General features: G+C 40.8%; 1 protein-coding gene across 1 annotated transcript; it reads left to right on the top strand.

Annotated features, from left to right (window-relative positions):
* Window positions 1-1,540: 1,540 nt before the first annotated feature.
* On the top strand, window positions 1,541-8,414 carry CCKAR (cholecystokinin A receptor). Its single transcript, XM_045019549.1, has 5 exons — window positions 1,541-1,661; window positions 2,324-2,575; window positions 4,833-5,094; window positions 6,997-7,124; window positions 7,779-8,414. Exons 1-5 carry the CDS (start codon window positions 1,541-1,543, stop codon window positions 8,303-8,305), a joined length of 1,290 nt encoding a protein of 429 aa, XP_044875484.1. The 3' UTR covers window positions 8,306-8,414.
* The last annotated feature ends 14,242 nt before the right edge of the window (window positions 8,415-22,656 follow it).

Below are 22,656 nucleotides of genomic sequence, written 5' to 3' on the forward strand. Positions count from 1 at the left end.
AAAAGGCTCCTAGGTTTGTATCATATATGACATATTCCTGAAAAGAGGAAAGGAGTGTTGCCTGCTGAACTTAGTTTATTTCATTCTGATGGAGTTACATTAAGTACATTGTATACATTGATCAAAAATGTGACTCTGTTTTACCTCAGATTAGAAAATTTACAAGATTCTGTACAACAAATTGATAAGGATCATAATAAACCTTTTTAAGGGATGAGAGCAATTTAGATTTTATCGGGAGTGTTACTGTATATTCCCCCACATAAATGTTCCAGAAAATGTGGCTGTGCATCAGAGGTTGGAGGAGCTGGAAAATAAATCCAGGCCCTCCAATCTTGTTACATTAAGTTTAAAGAAGGGGTCTGAAGGACATAATCCTGTTGTTGCTCTCCTTTTTTTAAATAAATTTGACTTCAATGGAGTAACAGCAGGGATGAATTTATTCCATTATTATTCAGTAATTTCTTGTAATGAATTATGCCTATAATTTTTCCTTGGCTTACACCCAGCTTTGGGTTTACACACTTTGTGGAAACAGGAGAGTGAAGACAGTGTTTTGAGAAAAACATTATCAGAAGTAGATGTTGTTTATTCATTGTTGCTATCTTGTAGTCTAATTACAGATAATGCAAGTGCAATGGAAATTTATAAATCTTTCGTATAAGCCAATACTCAGAGAAAATTCACAGGATCCTTCTTATATTAGCAAACAATATTCATATTTCACTTTTATACGGCCTGATCCAAAGCCCATTTAAGTGGATGGAAAGACTCCCAATGATTTCAGTGGGATTTGGCTCAGGCCCCTATAGTGCTTTCCATATGAGGATCCCAAAGTGCTTTCCAAAGGAATATAAGTATCATTATCCCCATTTTACAGGAACCTGAGTAATAAATTATTCCATTTGTTACTTAGCCAGTCTTCCAGTTGTACCTAGAGATGTTACTGCATTTTTTCCAAACTTAAAATAAATGAAATTGTTTTTAAATAAAGAAATAAAAATGTAGACATACAAAGCTCTAACTATGTTTCTTCTTTTCTGCATCCTTTTGTTCAGGTATTTTCTATTACCTTGTTAGATGGAAGAGTGATTTGTTATATCATTTATTGCTCATGATTTATTATCTGTGGCAATAACAGATCCACATAGAGAGGTTTTGTAGATGTGTGAGCTGAAACAATCTTGCAAGGGGTTAATTTTGTAATTGCTATCTAGTATGTTTATAATCCCAACACTAACCCAATAATAGAAGGGGGGCGGATCTAGAAGGTACAGGAGAAGACGTGTGTGTTCATGCTTTTCTCTCATGCATCTAAACTGCTTTATATGCTACTGGAATAAATCTTTTTCATTCCGAACAGAATTCCTTGTATTGGATATTCCTTATGGCTAGCTGAAAAAAGACTTACTCGGAAAACCTTTGTCAAATCTTTTCACTGCAGACTTCATTCAGGAATATTTTTGCTCATAGAAAGAATGGGCAGATAGTTGCAAATCCGCCTTTCACCACATATAAGCTAGCCTGTGGAGACTGAAGAATGGAAATAGTTGATGACATCCTACTTGAGAATGGAACCAATATTTCTGCTTTCCTGTGTGATATTGTCATGGAAAATGATACGTTTTTCTGTGTGGAAGACTCACCTCCTCTTGCTAAAGGTATGTGGAGGAAAATAGATTTTTCAGACATCACTAGTTCCAGCTGAAGACAAACTCATGGATATTTCAAGAAAAACATGTACACAAAGGTTTGTAGGTGAGGCAGTGTGAAAATAACCATTTGTTGCTAAATTAGGATAAGAAACAGACCATCAAGAACTTCATATGTCCTGTTTTTCCAGATTATAAATACATCTAGAGAGTAATACTCAGTTAGAATGGAATGTAAACAGTACTGATAATTGTTTAATGAAACATAATTTTATATTGCTCTTGAATAATTCTATAACAATGAAGTTATCTGATCTAATGCAGTTTGTGGAAGCAACTAACATGAAATTATAACACTGTATGTAGCTGGTAAAGAAAATTTGCTCATGTTTTAAAATAATATAGACTGTCATAATGTTTCTTAATGTCTCAAAGAACAGTTCAGGTAGGTCAGAATCAGGCCCAGGATTTCTAACTTCCACCAGTTTTACATTGGTGTAATGACATGACTTCAGTAGATTTGCATAAGTGAGATAAAAATCAAGTCTACTGCCTTGAATGATGAGCAGTCTTCACCTTTTGGTTAATGAATGAAACCCCTGTGATAAAAAAATAATTAGTTTTATGATTTTCATATTTCATAACTGATTCTTCATTGTGGCAATTTTCAGATTTACATCAAACAGTTCGAATTCTGCTATATTCGTTGATATTTTTGCTCAGTGTCGTGGGGAACACACTGGTAATTACAGTGTTGATAAGAAACAAAAGGATGAGGACCGTCACTAATATATTTTTGCTGTCGCTGGCTGTCAGTGACCTAATGCTTTGCCTTTTCTGCATGCCTTTCACCCTCATTCCCAACCTGCTGAAGGATTTTATATTTGGCAGTGCTGTTTGTAAAACTGCCACCTACTTCATGGGTAAGTCTCTGAATTTTATACCTACTCTAAAGTAAATAACCCATTAAGTTTGTGAGATACTAAACAAGGGCCAGATCCTTTCAAGTGCTAAGCACTCTCAAAAGCTGCTAAGCAGGACTGACTGGGCATTAACACCTTATTGGAAAGATCAGCACTAAGGGAAAAAAGTAACCCAGGCTGTCACATGCAGATGGGAAAAAAGCGTATTCTATAAAACCCTTTTTCTTTAATTAAAATTTGACTTAGATTGCTATATGAAGACAGGATGCTGGAACAATTTTTATAGTGGTGGTGTTAAGAGCCATTGAATTGAACTGTAAACCCTGTATATAATGGAATCCACTTCAAGCCAGGGGGTGAGGCAGCAAACCCCAGTACCCGTACTTCCAGCACCTATGTAAAAAGCAATTAGGAAAAGTGTCACCCCCTGTAATCAGCAAAAATTCTCCCTGTGTGCTGTATGCAGAGCTATATCTGATCATCTTGATAACAAAAGTTAATACTCTTGTCAGAGCTGAAGAGAGAACTCTGCACAGCTCTGGGGGCATAATCCTGCAAGATGCTGAGCTCTGTAGTCTCATCTAACATAACACTGAAGCATACACTTAAATTAAGCACATCCTTAAGTGTACTGCTAGATCAGGCTCAGCAACTTGCAGGGTGAAGCCTTGGTGAGAAGTTGGATTCTATTCCTTTTGCATATCATCAGCAGAATCATTATTGTTCTAATTACAGGGCAAATACAATAAGATTGTACAAGGGTAACCATTACCAAGGGCCGAATTTGGCCCACAGAATTTCTACTACTGGTAACAAATGAGAAGGAAAACCCCCCCAACATTCTGATTTTGCAAACCGAGGTGGAATTTGCAGGGCTGTTAGAACAAATATCCTTTTATTTGTTAACTGTTCAAATATAACCAGGAGTCACTGAGAGACAATAAATATGAAGCCTAATGATACTATTTTTATGGAAGAAGTGAGCTGTAGCTCACGAAAGCTCATGCTACAATAAATTTGTTAGTCTTTAAGGTGCCACAAGTACTCCTGTTCATATTTTAAAGACCACCACCACATTCAATATGCTTTGGCTTCAGCTGCCTCCCATTATAGAAGTGGATCCATGAAAGGGCCTGATTTATAAATTATCTGGATAAGTGTTACTGTCCCAACTTTTTAGATTTAATTTTTAAAAATGTAAAAAGAAAAGTAGGAATTCTGAAAAGTTTGTTATCTCAAAATGAGACTTAGCAATTAATTACAAGAACCTCTGTTTAACGTGTGCCCTTGAAAACTGTGATGTAATGTGAAAATACATTTTGAAAGTGTGGGAATGGGAAGTCAACATCTTTCCTTAGATATAATCAATAAAACTAAAGGTCGTATTTAAACATGTAATGAATTACTGACATAAACGTCATGAAAGTTACTGAAGCATTGTATTTTTTTATATTTCAATTTAAGTGTTACCAATTACATATATAGATATATTCAAAGGGAATATATTCTAATAGCAAGTTTTACAATTACAAAGTTAATTTTATTTTAAGACTCAGAAGGTGAATTGTCCCATAAGTCATACAGTAAACACATCAGAGGTCCACAGTGGGAAAAAAAAAAGCACATTGCTCTGAAAGTTTGAAATATTATATATAGTGAGGAGGAGAAATTAATGAACCATTTATAGAAAATGGGTCTGATTCCTACTGCATTACTCCAGTTTTATGCCAGTGTGACGCCACTAAAATCTATGAAAATGTAACTGTTTAGGTTTTTTTTACTTAATTTTATCAAAACAGGAAGTTAGGTTGTCAATTAAACAAGATACTTGCTTTTTTTTAATTAAAACTAAAAATCATACCTGATTCACTGCTTTGTTACTCCAGGTGCACACCAGTGTAACCTCACTGATTCCAGAGTGCCTGGTTATGTTTCTGTGAAGTTATACTAGTGTAAAAACTGGAGTAATACAGAGATGAATCCAAACCAAAGTCCTTTGATAACAGCTTTCTGCTTTGATGGAACTAAGTCAAAAGATGTCAATTATTTTTTCATACACATCAGTAGTTATACAAGCATAAATCTGGAGCATCACAAAGGTGAATCAGGTCTACCTCTGTTAACTTAATGAGTTGTGAAAATATGAGTAATGCTATATTTTCATTGTGTTGCATATGTGCATGGAAACTTAGCAAGTTTATCTACAAAGAGCCAGCCTTTTAAAACAAGAACCCGTTTCTTTGTTTTATATATTTAGGTGTCTCAGTAAGTGTATCTACGTTCAACCTGGTTGCCATATCTTTGGAGAGATACAGTGCTATTTGCAAACCCTTGCAGTCCAGGGTATGGCAGACAAAATCTCATGCCTTGAAGGTGATTGCTGCTACTTGGTGTCTCTCCTTTACCATCATGTCACCATACCCAATTTACAGCAAACTAGTGCCTTTTACAAAATATAACAACAGCACAGCTAACATGTGTCGCCTCCTTTGGCCAAGCGATGTCATTCAGCAGTCCTGGTAAGATATAACTGACTGTTAAATAACATATAATTATCTGGCAGAAAATAGGATTACATGCTAGCATTAAGCGTGTTGAAAATCAATTATTAACCATTAGTGACTGTTTATAATTCTTTTATGCTTGTTTAAAAAGTCACAAGAATTTCTATGTTTAATTTCTGTGATTTTTTGTTTTTAAATACATTTATTACTTTTGCTTCACATCTGGGGGATATATGTAAAGGGCCAGTGATTTTCAAACTGTAGTCTATGAAGCTGCCACTGTCACTGAAATTAAGGCATCTCTCAGACTTCCAGCAGTGATGCTTCTTATTAGTATAGCTCCATCTGTTTTATTTTTTGTATTTCCAGAGGATTTGTTTATTTTTAACAATTAATCTTTTTAAAAGCCACACGTCTCTCAGTGCCCCTTCCAGGACTGATTCACTTCTTTGTCTGCATTTCTTTGATGCAGTTTCAATTGTGAACAAATATGATATGAAAATTGGAGAAGTAGCAAATGTACCTGAGAACAGAACCAACCTAATGACTAGAGAGATTAGTGCAAAAGGGGCAGCAGGCTATTAGGGGACAGTCAGTGTTAAATGTCCACACCCAAGGAATAAACGGCACAAAAACAACATAGGGACATAATCAAGGAGCTGCACTGTTGCATTAAACACTCTGATTTTTACTCTTTAATACTTTCCTAATATTTCTTTTTCCTGTAACCAAGCACTTTAGTGGGTGCAGGGAAGATACAGGATTTTTCCCACTGTCTTTAATGGGAGGGAGACAGGTCTACAGTTTGCACCACCTAAATGTGGTACATGCATATACATTTCTTTTTGATATTAACATTTTCAGTCGTTTAAGGTATAATGCCATGATGAGGATGTATGAAGAGAAAAGTTAAAAGGCCAAATTCTGCTGTCAGTTATACCAATGTAAATCCACAGCAATGCCAGTGAATTTGGAACAATGTTCTTGCAAGGAGCAAGTAGTTAGGCTCAAAATATATGATTGATTTGTTAATAAAATACCTTAAAGCAAAATAATTTCCCTGGGTGTGGGTACCATTAGAGAAACTGCTTATGTTTTGTTATGTAGTATATTTACCCATATGCAATGTGTAATCAAATACTACAGGATTTGCTTTAAAATGGAATCTCTCCTATGGAAGGGATTCAGCAGAAAAATAAGAGCCCAAACTGTACCATCTTTCCTTCAGAATCTGTATGGGGCTAGAGGGGAATGAAATGCATCTCCCTCCCAGTGCGTGCCTCTGGGGGAGGGGGGGCACACTCCTCGGCGGGGGAGGGGGCGGGGAAGGGGCACAATCCCACTCCATGGATGTAATAATCCAGGTTGATGAGGGAGAGGAAAGGGGAAACAGTTGTACCAGGATCCCAAGCTCAGCACTCCCTCCTCCCCCAAGTCTATAACATCTGTAATAAAGTGAAATGGGAGAGGCTGGGGACCCAGCAAACATGATGAACCGGGGCCCAAAATTTCTCTTGAAAGTTAATGGCTAATATCAGCATCTCACTTAAGCACAGGTAGCTGCTCATTTGAATTCCCACTGGACAAGCTTTTATATCATATAAACCACCACCACCACCACCGACATGATTCTGGTCTCGGTAGAGGACAGGTATTGAATGGGCACAGAGACTGAAGCATCTTTTTAGCCCTAAGAGCCTCTGGGGTGAGACACATTGGATGGACAGCGTGGAGAAGCCAGCTCTGCTGTTGTTCGCACTGTACTATTCCTGTGGAGAAAAAAAGGGCTGTCAATAGAGTACCTCTCATCAGCCCTAAAAACATTTCACCCAGATCTTTAGAAAACAAACAAAAATATTCAGCTGCTTCTCTGTATTTCTGCTGTTCCCTAATCTGTCTCTTTTGTGGCTTCCTCAGGTACATTTTCCTGTTGCTCATACTCTTTCTTATACCTGGTATTGTAATGATGATTGCATATGGCTTAATCTCTTTGGAACTATACAGAGGAATAAAGTTTGATGTCAGCCAGAGAAAATCTTCACAAGGTAACAGCATGTTTGCATTTGTTTTGTTTTAAATTCATCTTTGAAGATGTGAATAGTAGAGCTGAGTCAGTCATTTATTCTATAAATGCCACCTCTTTTTTGTTTACAAAACATCTATGAACAGATTGCAAAACTACTGCATGTATTTGTTAATCAAAATTATTGGAAAATTTCTTCAGTGAATAATCCATCATTTGCAGATTATTTGCAAAGAGTTCAGACAGGATATTTGTAATTCCAAATATTTTAGTTAAATAAACCAAATGGATATTGTTTCTCATCATAGATTAGATTATTTTTGCCATTAAGCAACATGACAGGAATTGTAAATTTAACCTAAAAAATACAATTCAAAAATTACTTCAAGCAGAAATTTGAACATTCAATCTTAATGTTCCTTTTTTGCCAATTTTCACAGTAGTAGAGACATTTAGATGTTCATAGAAAGGGAACACCAGATGGTCACAAAAATGACTGAATCAAAATTCACTTTAGAATTGGAATGACAGTTTTTACCACTAGTTGCTCATCATCCGTGAAGGATTTTGTTTACTTCAAAATTTAGACTCCACTAATCTGTTTATATTTTGAATCACTATTCAGAAATGTTCTGTGTTACATATTTATGTGAGTGCTGCTGATTTGTACATACAGAAAGGAAAGCCAGCACCAGTAGCAACAAATATGAGGATGGAGATGGCTGCTACCTGCAGAAAACCAAAAAGAAGAGAAAAATGCCACTGCAACAGCTTTCTGCCACCAGCAGCACCAAAATAGACAGGGTCAGAAGCAACAGCTCAACTGCCAACTTGATGGCCAAGAAGCTTGTCATCCGCATGCTGATGGTGATTGTGATTTTGTTTTTCCTTTGCTGGACTCCCATCTTCAGTGTAAATGCCTGGCGTGCATTTGACACCACATCAGCAGACCAGCTTCTCTCAGGAGCTCCTATCTCCTTTATTCATTTGCTCTCCTACACTTCTGCCTGTGTGAACCCCATCATCTACTGCTTCATGAACAAGCGCTTCCGCATGGGCTTTCTGGCCACTTTCACCTGCTGTCCCAAACAAAAGCCTCCAGCAGTAAGAGGAGAGATTGGAGATGAGGAGGAGGGGAAGACCACAGGGGCATCCCTCTCCAGGTACTCTTACACGCACATGAATGCGTCTGCTCCCCCATGAACTGCTACAGAAAAGGAGAGGCTACACATGGCCAAGGGAAATTCAAACTCTTATCTTCTTGTCTGGTCTTGGAAAGGCAACTAAGGTTTGATTTGTAACATGGAGATTAAAACACCACAGTTAAGCAATTAGCTGGTAGGAAATGCCAAGGGAATTGTATGGGCCATGGACACTGCTAGGGTCTGTGCTTTGTGTCACCTCCATTTCTAAAAAGAGACTGGAGTTATTAGGCGCTGTGGAGATAAGGGACTTTGAAACCAGCCCTCCAGCATGGTGCATTTGTACTAAAGCCTCCTGTAAACATATTCTATAACTTGAGGGGTCCTTTCCACCAGCAGTTTGGCTCACCCTTTTCATGCACAATTGCAGTTTTTAGATATAGCTCAGAGTATCTCTTGACATTTCCAAGACACTAATAGATTGGGGTTCCTTATCAGTCCTGATTACAAATTTCTATTTTTATATTTTATGGTTAAATAACAATTCCATGAAATCAAAATATATTGGCTACTTTCATAGAACTCTTTGTCGTCCTTATTTTAGCTGAGCTACCACCCTTTGAAATTCTTGGTTTAATGGTCAGTTAAAAAAAGGATATTGCTGGAGAAAAGAAAGGGCTATTGATCCAAAGCAATGGGTCCAGAACACATTTAAAGTAGATTTATTTCAATATTTTTTTTTGAAAGTTAACAAGGGAAATAAAGACTAGCAGTTTTACAGGCAGATGAAATACACTTCTTCCAGACAGCAGCCTGTGACAGCTTTTGAAATGATATAAGGATTTTGACAATTTAACATATTTTAGCTTTAAACAGCAAGAGGAATGTCTAAAGGCCTGACTTTCTAAAGTGACTTTCTTCTGTGCACATGCATATACTGGCATGCACACTGTTCAGCACCCGGGCATGCAAGTGACAGAGTCTAACACCAGCCCAGTTGAGTGTGTAGCAATGCTATTACCAGCGCACGCAGGTGCTAGTGATGGAAGAGTGCACACAGAGGTGTTAGCACACACAACTTTGCATATGTGAAAAGGATACTGGGATGAAGTCCTTTTGAAAAATCAGGCTGTGATATTAAACATAAATTATTGCAATAACAGCTTTTACAGCGTATCCACAATCACATTGTGGTATTGCCCACACATGAAAGTAGAAATGGTTAAATGGAGAAAAGAAGTAAACAACAATAAAAAGCAAGGACTGAAGGATTGGGCATGATGTCAGAAATGTCTATGGATTTATGTGGAGACTATGGAAGGATTTCTCTCTCCTGATATACATATATGTGTATACATCCGGCATAGACTAGAAAGAGTCACGAATTGTGTACTTCATCTGTGTTTTGTTATGTAAGGAATCCAATCTCCTCTTAATTGTTCAGTGTTTGGGTGAGCTTGGGTGTTCAGACAGTACACACAGTTCTCCAGAACAGGACAGTCAATCTTACATAATTTATACTGTATCTTATTTTGTTTTGTGAATGCTTCTTGTTGAAGATTCTTCTATCTTCTAGTTTAGAAAATGTAATTTTTAAAAATTGGTATTAGATAGAAATTAGACTTTGGTAGTAAATGGAAAGTAGATGTGGATGTTAAAGGCAAGCACTGTCAAGGTTTTTAATCTTAAATGTGACCTCTTCCAAAATGGATTTTAAATTGAAGTAGCACTCTTCCCGCACTTGTGCTAACATTCTTGACATTGATCTGACCCTCTGTCCTTATCAGGAATAACTCCTATTGAATTAATTATGAAAGTTTTATCTAAGTAAGGGTGGAGGATAGAGACCCCAGCCTGGGGTGCAGGGCACTGTATAATTTATAGCTATACAGCAAGTTGAAATTGTTAAACAAAACCAGCTATGTTAATTTTAGCTTCAGTCCAGAATCCATTGGGTAGAGAAACAATTTTTTTTTAAAGTTGAAAAGCACAGTGAGTAGGGAAAAAATTAATAATTTCAAGTTGGAAATATATTTCATTCCATAGACATAGCAAAAAATCAAATCATTTTCTATTTAAAAACATACTTGACAGTGTCTTTTTAGCATCTCAAAGTAAATATAATTCTGTACCTTTCAGATGTTTAAATCCATTATAAAGTGTAGTTTATAGATGGTTATTTATGTAAAGAAATCACATTTTTATAATAGATGTGAATATTGATGACTATATTCAGTTTAGAGACAAGATGTAGTTTGGAATTCTATGTCCAATGTAGGAAAATATTCCTATTATAATGTAAATTTTCTGGTACAATCAGAATATGTTGACTTGCATGCACACCATCCCACCACTCTGATTTACTTGGCATAATGCTTGTTTTTTTGCAGGGGGGTGTGCTAGTTTCAGGCCTACAGATGAAAAGTGTGATGTAACAAAGGCTTATTTTGATCATTGGGCCCGTGTGGCTTGCAGTACTAGTGGCCAGAACATGAACATAGGGAGTCTCTGATTGTTGTGATTGCACATCAGTTGAGGGAGGAGATGAGGGAGGAAAGAGGTAGTGGGAGAAGGGGACAAAAAGAAAGAATCAGGGGAAATATACCAAGGCATAAGGCATGGCAGTGGTGGGGTGGCTGCAGTCGAGGAATAAGGAGAATCAGGGAATGGGAGTGAAATTTACCTATTTCCGTGGGGAGGGTACATGCTAGAGCTAGGGAAAAAAATTCAGCAAACTGTTTATTCACTGTAAAATGTATTTTTGGTCACAAAATTTAGGCTGAATAAAAATATGACAACAGTTTTAAAAAAATCATTTCAACATTTTTGAAACAAAGAGTTTTGACTTTTTGTTTTTGTGACATTCTGTTTGAAAACTTAGATTCATTGCAAAACATTTAAAAAGGGTAAACAAACATAACAAAAGGAAAAAAACTAAAGAAAAATCATATTAGGTTGAAATGTTTTTTCAAGCCAAAACAATTTTTTGTTTCAGAGAGAAAAAGTGAAAAATTTCACTTTCAGATCAACACTAACCAATTTTTTTTTCAGATTTTTGTGGTTTTGCCAAGGAATAAAAAAAAAATCATATATTCTCTCAGTACTAGTATGTGCATGTATTTGCTTTTTTAAAAGAGGAGGTTATCTTTCCATGAAGTGACACAGTTACATGAGTGCCTGTGCCTGAATCTGATTAGCCTTAAATCAAGCTATATCTAGGGATACACCTATATATCTATTACCTGCCCATTGTGCTGCCCTCTCCTTCCCAATCTCCTGGCTGATGAAGCCTCAGGGATTTCCCCCCCTCCTTGGAATTTTTTGCTATTACACCACACATGCCATCTGGCATGAGCTTGTGTGTCCCAAAGGCAAACCAAAAATCACTAAAGGATAAAAGATATCCCTGGCATGATGATACAGCAGGATCCCTCACCACAGCCAATGAAATCCTTCCCCAACTCCTCCCATTCAGACGCCATTGATATCAGTGGAAATATGATTTTTTAGAGAGTAAATATGGGCTGAATAAAATGATATTTTAACATCTTTTTGGCCAGTTGCAGGGGAACCACTTCCTAAAAATCTGCTGCTACAGTTAATAGCAAAGACACCTGTAGATAAAGCTCTTTCCAGATGCAGCCAAAAATGTACAGAATAATGAAGACGTACACTTTACATTTTAGATTTAGTGTAAGTTTCCTTGTGCTCTCTTTTAATTTTCTTTTCCTCTTTGTTTCTCTCCCCCTGTCTACCACTTGCTTCCTTGTTTTCTCTTATTTATTTTTCTTATTCCCTGTTACTTTCTGTCCCTTTTCAACACCTCTCATAACTTCATTTCATCTGAGGAACCTCATTTTTTTTCTCTAGACCAGTGATACTCAGACTGAGGCTCAAGATCCACAAGTGAGTCTTTAATGTGTCTCCTACGGCTCTTTGGGATTAAACTGTGGGATTTAATTATTAACCAATCTACATTAGTAACCAATCAAGATGCTTTTACTATGTTATTAACCAATTAGAGTTGCTAAAATAATACTTGGTTAGTTATTTTGCTGTTAGAATAATATATATTATATTATTAATTATATTTTATATATATATATATATATATACACACACATACATACACACACTAAATATTTCCCATTGTCCTGTTTAAATATGAATATGTACTATAGTAAATAAAACAAAGAATTCACACTATCGTGGCTCTTTTGGGTAATGTTGATCACTAATTTGGCTCCTGAACCACTGAGGTCTGAGTATCACTGCTCTAGACCCCAATGTTCCCCTTCCCTGGATTTGAGAGGGCTCCTATTCCTCTTTCCCACTGACTGCCAGGGGAAGCATCTCCCTCCTGCTCTCACTGCCCTCCTTTCCCTCCCTCCCTCCTGCCAGCTCTGTTTTCCTTTCACTTATAGCTCTCTCGTCCTTCCTCTCCCCCTCTTAAGTCTGTCTTCTCTCCTGCTCCAACACTACCCTGATCTACATTATCCTCGCCTAATCCCACCACCTATGCAGAACCTTCTTATAATTGCACCTTCCACAATCACTTCTCATAATTCCACATGCATGAGCTCTCACATTATTTCCTCTTATAATCAATTCCCTGAGTGCACACCCCCAAATCCTCTCTCATAATAATTCCCCTATATACACAAAATCCCGCACAAAATCTTCTCATAATCCCCCTGCACACACATACCCCACAGCTTCATGTCTAGACGATTACAATGGGCTTTATTTGGAGCTACCTTTAAAGAAATTCCTAAGCTTTAGCTAATGCAGAATCTCTTCCTAAGTGGGGTAGGTTGCTAAGTTTATTTCACCATTTAGCCAGGGCAGAACAAACAATACCATCTATTTTTGAGTGCAGTTCAATGTGTTGACTATCCTAAAATCTGTAAAGACCTGAATTGTTTAGCCCCTTGTTATATGAGTGATCCTGTCACAGGGATCAAAAGCTGCTGGACTGCGCTACTGATGGTGTCTGTAATCATTGTTGTCCAAGAAAGTAAGCGGGATATTTTCAGCCAAGGGCCCTGACAAGGTTGAACTTAATACCTCCAATAGCTTCTCAAAGCCAGGTTTGGTGGTTAGCACACAGTGCCATCATATGACAGACGATTACTTCAATGAGACTATGTTGTAGTGGTTCACACTGTTACAATGCCAAGATCCTGCAGCAATGGGCACTGCAGAAAAGTAAATAAATATAACAAACATTTACAAACAATGTCTAACCTCCCACTCTTCCCCCTTACACACACACACCTCTCATAATGTTTGCTACAAATGAGAGAGAGAGAGAGAGAGAGTCTTTGCTCTTCATTTTTTGCTAGAATTTTTGGGATTATGGAGAAAACTGAAAGCCTCATTCAAAGTTTTTAAAGGGACAAGAAAGGATCATGTATGACCTCCTGCATAATGCAGCACACAGCATTTTACTCAATGATTTTTGCATCAAGGCTAATAACTTGCATTTGAACTAGAGAATAACTATCTTTTAGATCTCTCCTTGTAAGGTGTATTTTCCAGACAATTAAACAATCTTGTAGTGCTTCTCTGACTCCTCCCCAATCTGTTTCATATTTTAAAGGGTGGACACCAGAAGTTCCCCCACACGATGAAGCTGGGTGGCCCAGTCTGTTTCCATTGCCAGGGTGGAGACATACTGTTTTCAAAAGGGCTGAGAGAGAGAAAAAGATGATTCTATGCCAACTGTTTCAAGAGGTATCCATTTCCCATAAGTCAGTCTTTCCTATCCAAGCTAAGATTTACCAGAGTTCATCATCTGTTTAATATTTAAGAACTTTATTTATTTTCTCTCTATTCTGTAGAATTTCAATAAATATTTATTTTGATTTAATCTCAACCCAACTGGGTTTTGACTAATCCTGGAGATATAAATTTCTGACGCTCTTGAAGAAAACAGAACTCTGTCCTTGAGGGAGGTGGAGAAAGGTGAAGGCAATTGCCTGTGTGCAGGATTACATGCAAAGCAAAGGCTGCACTCCACTCTTGAATACAGTATGGTACAGTATGATAGACACCACAGAAAGCACTGAAATACATTAACTGTGCACAGGGCCGCCCAGAGGGGGGGGCAAAGGGGGCAATTTGCCCCGGGCCCCGGGCTCCGCAGGGGCCCCCAAGAGAACAGCGGAGGCTCCCGCCTCCGCCCCTCTCCTGGAGCCTCAGCGCATCAAGCGCCGAGTCTCCGCTGGGGCCTCTGAGCCCTGCCCCGCTCCAAGCCGCGTGGTCAGGGGGCGGGGCTGGGAGCTCCAATGGGGCCTGAGCTCCCTCCGCTCGGCGTGGAGCTCCCAGCCCCGCCCCCTCACCACGCGGCTCGGAGCGGGACGGAGCTCAGGCCCCACCGGAGGCACGCTGCGGCTGTTCCGGCGAGGCGCTGAGACTCCGGGTGAGGAGGGAGCCAGGGGTAAGAGGTTGGGGCTGGGGCGGGGGGGAAGCGGGACCCGCCGCCGAAGCGCAGCCCGGTCTTCGGCGGCGGGGGGCCCCTTCCGTTCCGGGACCCGCCGCCGAAGTGCCCCGAAGACCCGCGGCGGGGGCTCCCCGCCGCCGAATTACCGCCGAAGACCAGGCTGCACTTCAGCGGCGGGTCCCGCTTCGGTGGTAATTCGGCAGCGGGGGGCTCCCGCCGCGGGTCTTGGGGCACTTCGGCGGCGGGTCCCGGAACGGAAGGGCCCCCCGCCGCCGAAGACCCCGGGCCCCCGGAATCCTCTGGGCGGCCCTGACTGTGCAAAGCGTCTTGGGATACCATTTACAACATGACTCTAGCCACCCCAATCACACTTCACTTTACTGCAAACATGCATCTAAGTTCAGCAGCCTTACATACCCTTCCCACTCGCTTCCCTCCATGCAATATTTACATTGGTTGGACAGACTTGGTTCTTTATTGTCTGCACAATCCCTGTGTGCCTTTTCTCTTAACAGTCCCCGCAAGTTGCTGTGTGTTTTGAATGTGTTAGAATTTCTCTGTGTAAATTGTTGGTAAACAGGATGCATCACTAAAATAATGCTTGTTTTGTTCCATGTTGTTAAGGTGCACAAGGCTCCAACTGGAAGAAAACAATTTAAGGGAAATATTCCTGAATTGTAAAGCTGTTACCTTATCTGACTAATGGCAAAGGATCCCTGCTAGGACGACTTATTGTGGTCTCTGGAGATCAATTACTGCATGAACAATTTCCTTCGGTTTCAACTTCCGGCCGTGCCCAAAAGCACTAATTTTGATCTAGTGAGGTATCAGCTGTCCATTCTGCACTGTGAGACAAGACATACTCATTATAGCCAGCAGGTAGCAAACATCAGGGGGGAAAATCATCTCCTGCTGAGTAAATACTGACTTTAATTGATTTTCTGCTCATTCAGCAGTTTTTAAAATAAAAAACAAACCATGAACAGAAATGGAGAAATGTTATTTATGTGGGGTTTGATTTAAAACAGTGCAGAAGTTCCAATCTGGCTCCTGCAAACATGGTAGTCAGATTGGTATTCAAACACAAGCATGCAAATCAATAAAATGAGCAGAATTTAAAACCACAGGAGAGGATGGGGTGCTGCTCATGCTGCTTAGCTTTCTCTCATGGCAAAACACCCCAAAGATGACAGCCCTGAGGTCCTTAGTGTAAGACTTGTTTTACAACTGATAAGAGGCATGGTCAGTGACAGGAAGTGAAGGAGATTTGATGTATTTGGCACTGCAGGGTAATTAGGGTAAGCAGAAGGCAATACCCAGGGTGGATTTTGGTCACCAGATCAGGGATATTACATTTTTGGATCTTTAATGATCCTAAGTGCTCAGGTTCATCTCTCACCGGAAGAGGGTGGCTTTGGCAGCACAGTGCCCTCTGGTATTATACTGGGGGATTAGATCAGAACTGGCTCAGAGCCAACACACTGGATAACCAGCGCTACTTCTGGCATCACCTACAGTTTTTGAAAGTTAACCCAGCCCAACTCTGTTTATCTAGATTAGATAAATGAGATCAGGCAAGATCACAGAACAAGGCTCCTTTCTGAAGCTGTGCTGCCTCTTGCAGAAAGAGCTCACTTTATTTGAAGATCAAGATGCGATCAAACTGCTGAAATACACAAAAATAAGCCCTTCATAAGCAGAGTAGCAAGTAGGGGGAATATTTTCAGCCATGAGACAGCGTTTCCTTTTTGCAGAGAGAAAGTTCTGGCCAATTTTCTAGTTATGGTTTTATTGAGATGATACAAGTGAGAGATGGGCTCCAGGGAACATTTCTCAGTGCCCTTGTGTTTATTAAATACATAAAACTGTTTAAATAGTGTCAAGGGGCTTGAAACAAAACAACTCAATCCAGGAGAGAATGTCAACCTTAACTATGAATTGCCTGGCATTATTCACCTTCAGTGTAGTTAAAAAAAAATTCCAGAGTGGATGACACTCAGAAAATTTAGAGACTTGGTTAAGATGCTGTCAGCTGCTTCACTAGTGGCCAAACACATTTTGATTCCTCTGGCCCACTAATACATTATTATCTTGTAAGGTTTGACAGTGCCCTCAGTGCTGTACAAGTCACCAATAAAGACAAGGAGCAAGAGAAAAATGGACACAGGTAAGACAAGATGCCCTGGGAAACCCAGAGGAAAATATTGACTTTGAGGTTTTTCTCCCTTCCTTATTATGAGAAGTTGGAAAGGGGATGGCAGAGGGATTACCATTTGTGAGCCTGGTGGAGAATGGGAGTCTTTAGGAGGGCTATGAAGGAGGAAAACATGGGGCTCGGTGCACTGGGATTAAAGGCAGTTCCCTAGAGGCAGCATGGAAGGCAGTGAGATATAGATGAGGATACAATTGTGCAGGGTCTTGAAGGTGAGCACGAGAAGTTTAAACTTTCTATAGCAGACAAGAACGAACCAGGAGACTGACTGAAAGAAGAAAACTACAACATGGTCTGATTTGTGGCTAGAGAAGATCCTTTCAGCTGCTGCACTGTGGACAGCCTGGCTGGGATCAATGTAGGAATCAGGGAGGCCAGAGCGGAGAGATGGTCACACTAATAATGGCAGGAGATGAGCAGGGGCAGACTGCAGGAAGAAATGAAGTTCGGGTGTTTAATATGGTGTTGAGGAAGAACTGATCCCAGCCTGGATACACTGGAAGATTGAGAAAGACAAGGCTCCACACTGAGAGCCTGACTGATGGCAGTGCTGTCTACAGCAATTATACAGCATTCGTGGTTATGTTTATTCAGACCTTCTTGGATTCAAACCAATTATTGCAAAAGTCTATATTTTGTAATGCACTTTGTGCTGATCTACAGGAATTATGAAATAATTTAAGGCAAAAAATAGTGCTCTATTTTAGCATGCACATTGCTAGGCTGCCAAGATAGGTGGTGTTTCCCCATCCACACCTGCACCAGCTGTAGGGGACACCACCCTGGGAAACAGCAGTGCTGCATATCTCCCTAGTTTGCCCCTTGCCTTTTTGACCAAGGCCCTTCTCTGATGCATGGGGACACACCCGAGGGTAACATCCTCCAATATAGGACAAAGGTGCACATGCAGCCACTACCCTGCCCATGTTACGTCTCCCACCTCCAGCCAGCATTGGTACAAGCAGCCTATAGACAGGGGAAGTAAGGTGGAAAAAAACCTTACTATCCTTTAGCACACTGCACTCTGGGAAGAGCTGGTGGCAGTGGCATTCCAAAACTGAGAAAAAGAAAGCATCTTTTCATCATTGTTGGCATGGAGACCACTCTTGGGAAAATAGCTACTTGTGCTTTTTTTTCTTCCCCTAGCATCTGAAATGCCATGACCCTGATGGACAGGGGCCTTATCAGTTGCTGAGCATCTGAAAAATCTCCAAGTGAAGCAAAAGAGGACATGGGAGTTGCTGCTTGCTGATCTCTTCACTGCATTTCCCCAGAGATGTTTTTATCACGAAAAACTTGGCTGAGAAATTTCGTTGAGGTTCAGCTCCCTGCCCCCAGGAACACCAATAAATCATACAGTGTTTACACAAGCACATTTCCTTGATTACAGCATATTCATTTTCTATCCTCTAAACTCTGGCCTCAAAGTAGCAATGTGACACATCCCTGACCCTGCTTCCCAGACCGCTTGGGGCATTTCGTAGAGGCACCCTCTTTTTCTGGTCGTAACATCCACAAAGTCTCTCTGCCGCTAACTCCCCCTTGCTCTCACAGCACCTATCACATAAGGCAGACATTGTTAACGCACATTCCACTGACATTCTGCAGCTGCCCAGGGCATAAAGAGCTCCTTTCTCCTGTTCAAGTATGCAGTAAAAGGCTTCATAAGCCAGGGAAGGAGAGGATGAATTGTGTCTCCCAGGATGTCAGGAGAAGTTGCAACACCATTAACATGTGTAGCAGTCTTGGGAGCAAAAGTTCCCTTTCTCATTGCAGTTAAGAGATCAGGGTTTTTAAAGATCCTGACATCACAGACCTTTCCAGACCACCCCACATTAATGCTGATGAACCTTGCGGGGTGATCAACCAGCCCTTGCAGCACCATGGAGAAATACCACTTTCTATTAATGTACTTTGAGGCCTGGGATGAAGAGCAAAGAATAGGCACACTGGTCCCATCAATAGCCTCAGTACTTTTCGCAAAACCCAACCATGCAAGCCCATCAATACCCACCTGTGCATTGCCTGGCTTTATGACCTGGCCCAGTAGCATGCTGTCAGTAGTAGTGCACATCTCCGTGAGAACAACCCCAACAGCTGGGTTAGCTACTGACTGGTAGCAATCAGGAATGGGGAGATTCCAGATTGCAATGGCCACATGATGTCTTCCTACTTAAGGGAACTTTCATGTCAGTGTTCCGCTGCTGCAGCTGTGAGGTGAGCTCTGTACAGATCACTAGGAAAGTGGTCTGTGTCAGTCTGAAGTTCTGCTGTCACTTCTGATCATCCCATGGCTGCAGCATTAGTCTGTCCTACCAGTCGTTTCCAGCAGTGGCACTCCACGAGTGAAGCTAGTCTAGGAACGCACCCTGGAGAAATAACTACTTGGTTTCACCCTTCTCCTCTACTCATCTTGGCATTGCTGTGGCATTGCCAGGGCTGTCTCACAAGCCTTCCAAAGTCATCTGGCTCAGTGACAGCCCAGGCATGTGGAGCAGCCTGTCAATATTAATGATGATCTGGATTACAGCACTCAGCAGTGTTTTCTCAGCTCCTGACAGCAGTTAGAAAATGGCACTGACTTGCAAAACACAGATGAATTGTGGGATGCCAGGAGAGGAATTATGGGAGGAATTTAGTTTTACCTTAAATCCCAGTATTCTAGCAGGTTCAGGTAGGCAACTCACCATGTGCCATGAGAAAATACCCACAGTGCATAGAGCCTAGTGGCAGAACATTGCATCCTGGGATGTCTGCCCAGGATGCTGTGCAGTTATTTTGAAAAAGTGCAGAGCTATGTGGATGCATTCAAAAGGTAGACTCAGCTTAATCTGACAAAAGAGTTATGTTGCCAATATACTTTACACCAGCTCCCTGAACGAATTAGGGTTTGCTGGTATAGCTATATGGGATAGTGTAGACAAGGCCTAAGCTCCTAGGCAAACAGAGCAGTCTCTCTTTCTGTCTCAACAGATACTCACCTGCTGAGAGATGCCTCTGGAGACAGTATTCACTTAGCTAGCAGGGGTGAAACTCTGATAGGTTGGGAGGCAATTGGAACACTCCCTTCCACACATACCCTTGTTTTGGAAGGAAGGTGAAGATCCAAGCAGGAGTGCTGGGGCAGGTTTGCCTATGTTCTTTCTGGTTCTCCATCCCTGCAGCATGAACATATGGGGAGGATGTTGTTCTTCCTTCCCTTTCTCCCTTCCCTGGCAATGGGGACTATCCCACATGGCTGCCAGAAAAGGGAGCCTGACCTACTTCCACTGCCATTGCACAGAGGAGCCATGAGGGGCTGGCTGATTGGCTCTCGCCTGCTGGGGCAGGTGGAAGGGTGTGTGTGGCTTCTACTTGGTTTTATGGCTGGAAGTAGCCATTTTGAGCACTTTTGTTTCTATTGATGAGTTCACAGATTGGCTCTGTTCTGCCTTGCCCCACCCACCCTTATCTAGGGAGCTAGATCTTTTGCCATGCTGGTCTGAAACCAAATTTTACTTGGAGTCTGGAAGGCTGAGAGGGTTTTTTCACCTTCCATCCAGCATCTCTGAGGTCTGATTTGGGGCACTTAAATTACACTCTTGCAACCTTGACAGGTTCCAGTGCAATTCGTGGATTAAAAGGGGTCTGAGGTGAGGTTTCTGTAACCCAGTGGGCTACTTTCTGAGCACCACATTGCCTGGTGAGTGGGTATGTCTTCATGTCTCGCATAGCATGGAACTCCCTTCATCTCTCCTACCTCCTGCATTGAGGAGGGGAGCAGGTTGGGACTCTGGGCAGGCCTGAGATGTAGAGTGGACATTGTACAACCTGGGTCCATTGATGCCCAGTTTAAATCCACACAGGAACAGCCCCATTGGGTACTTTATGGAGGAACAGTCCCATTTGGTTAAAGGTTTTAATAAAGTTGCAGCCTCTGCCTTTAACTACACTATGTGACTACACATAGTCACTGAGTGACTATGTAATATACCTGCAATTACTCTGAATTATCCTGGAACAATTTTGTCTCATCTCTCACAACAGAAAAGAAAATGAAGAACTCCAGTATTTGCTTCCATCTGCTTATTGGCTCAAAAAAGACTGTTTTACTTCAGTCTGAGCCAAAATTTGTTCTTATTTGCTTACATTTGTCCTTGTCCTCAGTGGAGAGGCATATTTGTGTGTGTGCTTTTTCAAGACCTTTCAGCATGTGTGAGATTCTCTCCACCTGTGAGACCCATTATCTCAGATAAAAGTCGGGTGGGTTTTTGAAGAAAGTATCAGGCTAGTAAATGATACATTTCTTCACCTGCTCATTTGGAAACACCTGCTTTTTAATACAACTAAGTAGCTTCTTGCCTACCTATTTTATACATTAGATATTTCATAGCACGCTTAAATTCTCTTTACTCTGTCTCTTGCATCTTTTGCATTACTCACTGTAATCAGCTTATAATAACTCAAGGCAGCTCTTATTTGGATTTCTCTCCTTTTCCACACAGAGTACATTAAATAGGGGGAAATGTTTAATATTACCACATGACTCAAAGGACTTGCTGTATAGAAACAGAACTCTAGTTTCAGCAAGTTTGCCTAACTAAAACAATTGCTATTTTACTTCATTCTCCTGCCTGTTTTGGTCAGATTTGTGAAAGTCTCAACCTTGTCTTACTGACATGTCTGGATTTCTACTGCAGCTGAGGTTTGTTAGCAAGATGGATATTCTTTTCTAAGGCTTTCAAAAATGTTTTCAAAACAAAACTACTGTAAAATCAGTTACTTGCAACAGGAACCCTGAGCTCCACCAACTTTGTATTTCTCTGCAGTGAATGGAGTCAGTAAATCTACCTCTAAGACTAACAGATTTTTTCACATACTTCTTGTAGTGTGGGGCCCAAAACTGGACACAATATTCCAGATGAGGCCTCGCTAATGCTGAATAGAGAGGAATGATCACGCCCCTCGATCTGCTGGCAATGCTCCTACTTATACAGCCCAAAATGCTGATAGCTTTCTTGGCAACAAGGGCACACTGTTGACTCATGTCCAGCTTCTCATCCACTGTAACCCGTAGGTCCTTTTCTGCAGAACTGCTGCCTAACCACTCAGTCCCTAGTCTGTAGCAGTGCATAGGATTCTTCCGTCCTAAGTGCAGGACTCTTAATTTGTCCTTCTTGAACCTCATCAGATTTATTTTGGCCCAATCCTCTAATTTGTCTAGGTCCCTCTGTATCCTATCTTTATCCTCCAGCGTATCTACTACTCTTCCCAGTTTAGTATCATCTGCAAACTTGCTGAGAGTGCAGTCCACGCCATCCTCCAGATCATTAATGAAGATATTGAACAAAACCGGCCCCAGGACCGACCTTTGGGGCCCTCCGCTTGATATCGGCTGCCAGCTAGCCATGGAGCCATCAATCACTACCCGTTGAGCAAGATGATCTAGCCAGCTTTCTATCCACCTTATAGTCCAGGGGTCGGCAACCTTTCAGAAGTGGTGTGCCAAGTCTTCATTTATTCACTTTAATTTAAGGTTTCGTGTGCCGGTAATACAATTTAACATTTTTTAGGTCTCTCTCTATAAGTCTATAATATATAACTAAACTACTGTTGTAGGTAAAGTAAACAGGGTTTTCAAACTATTTAAGAAGCTTCATTTAAAATTAAATTAAAATGCTGAGCTTAAGCCGCCGGCCTGCTCAGCCCGCTCCCAGCCTGGGGTTCCATTCACCTAGGCTGGCAGCGGGCTGAGCGGGGCCTGCGGCCGGTACCT

This window comes from Mauremys mutica, chromosome 5, assembly GCF_020497125.1.
Source record: "Mauremys mutica isolate MM-2020 ecotype Southern chromosome 5, ASM2049712v1, whole genome shotgun sequence".
Classification (NCBI taxonomy): Eukaryota; Metazoa; Chordata; order Testudines; family Geoemydidae; genus Mauremys; species Mauremys mutica.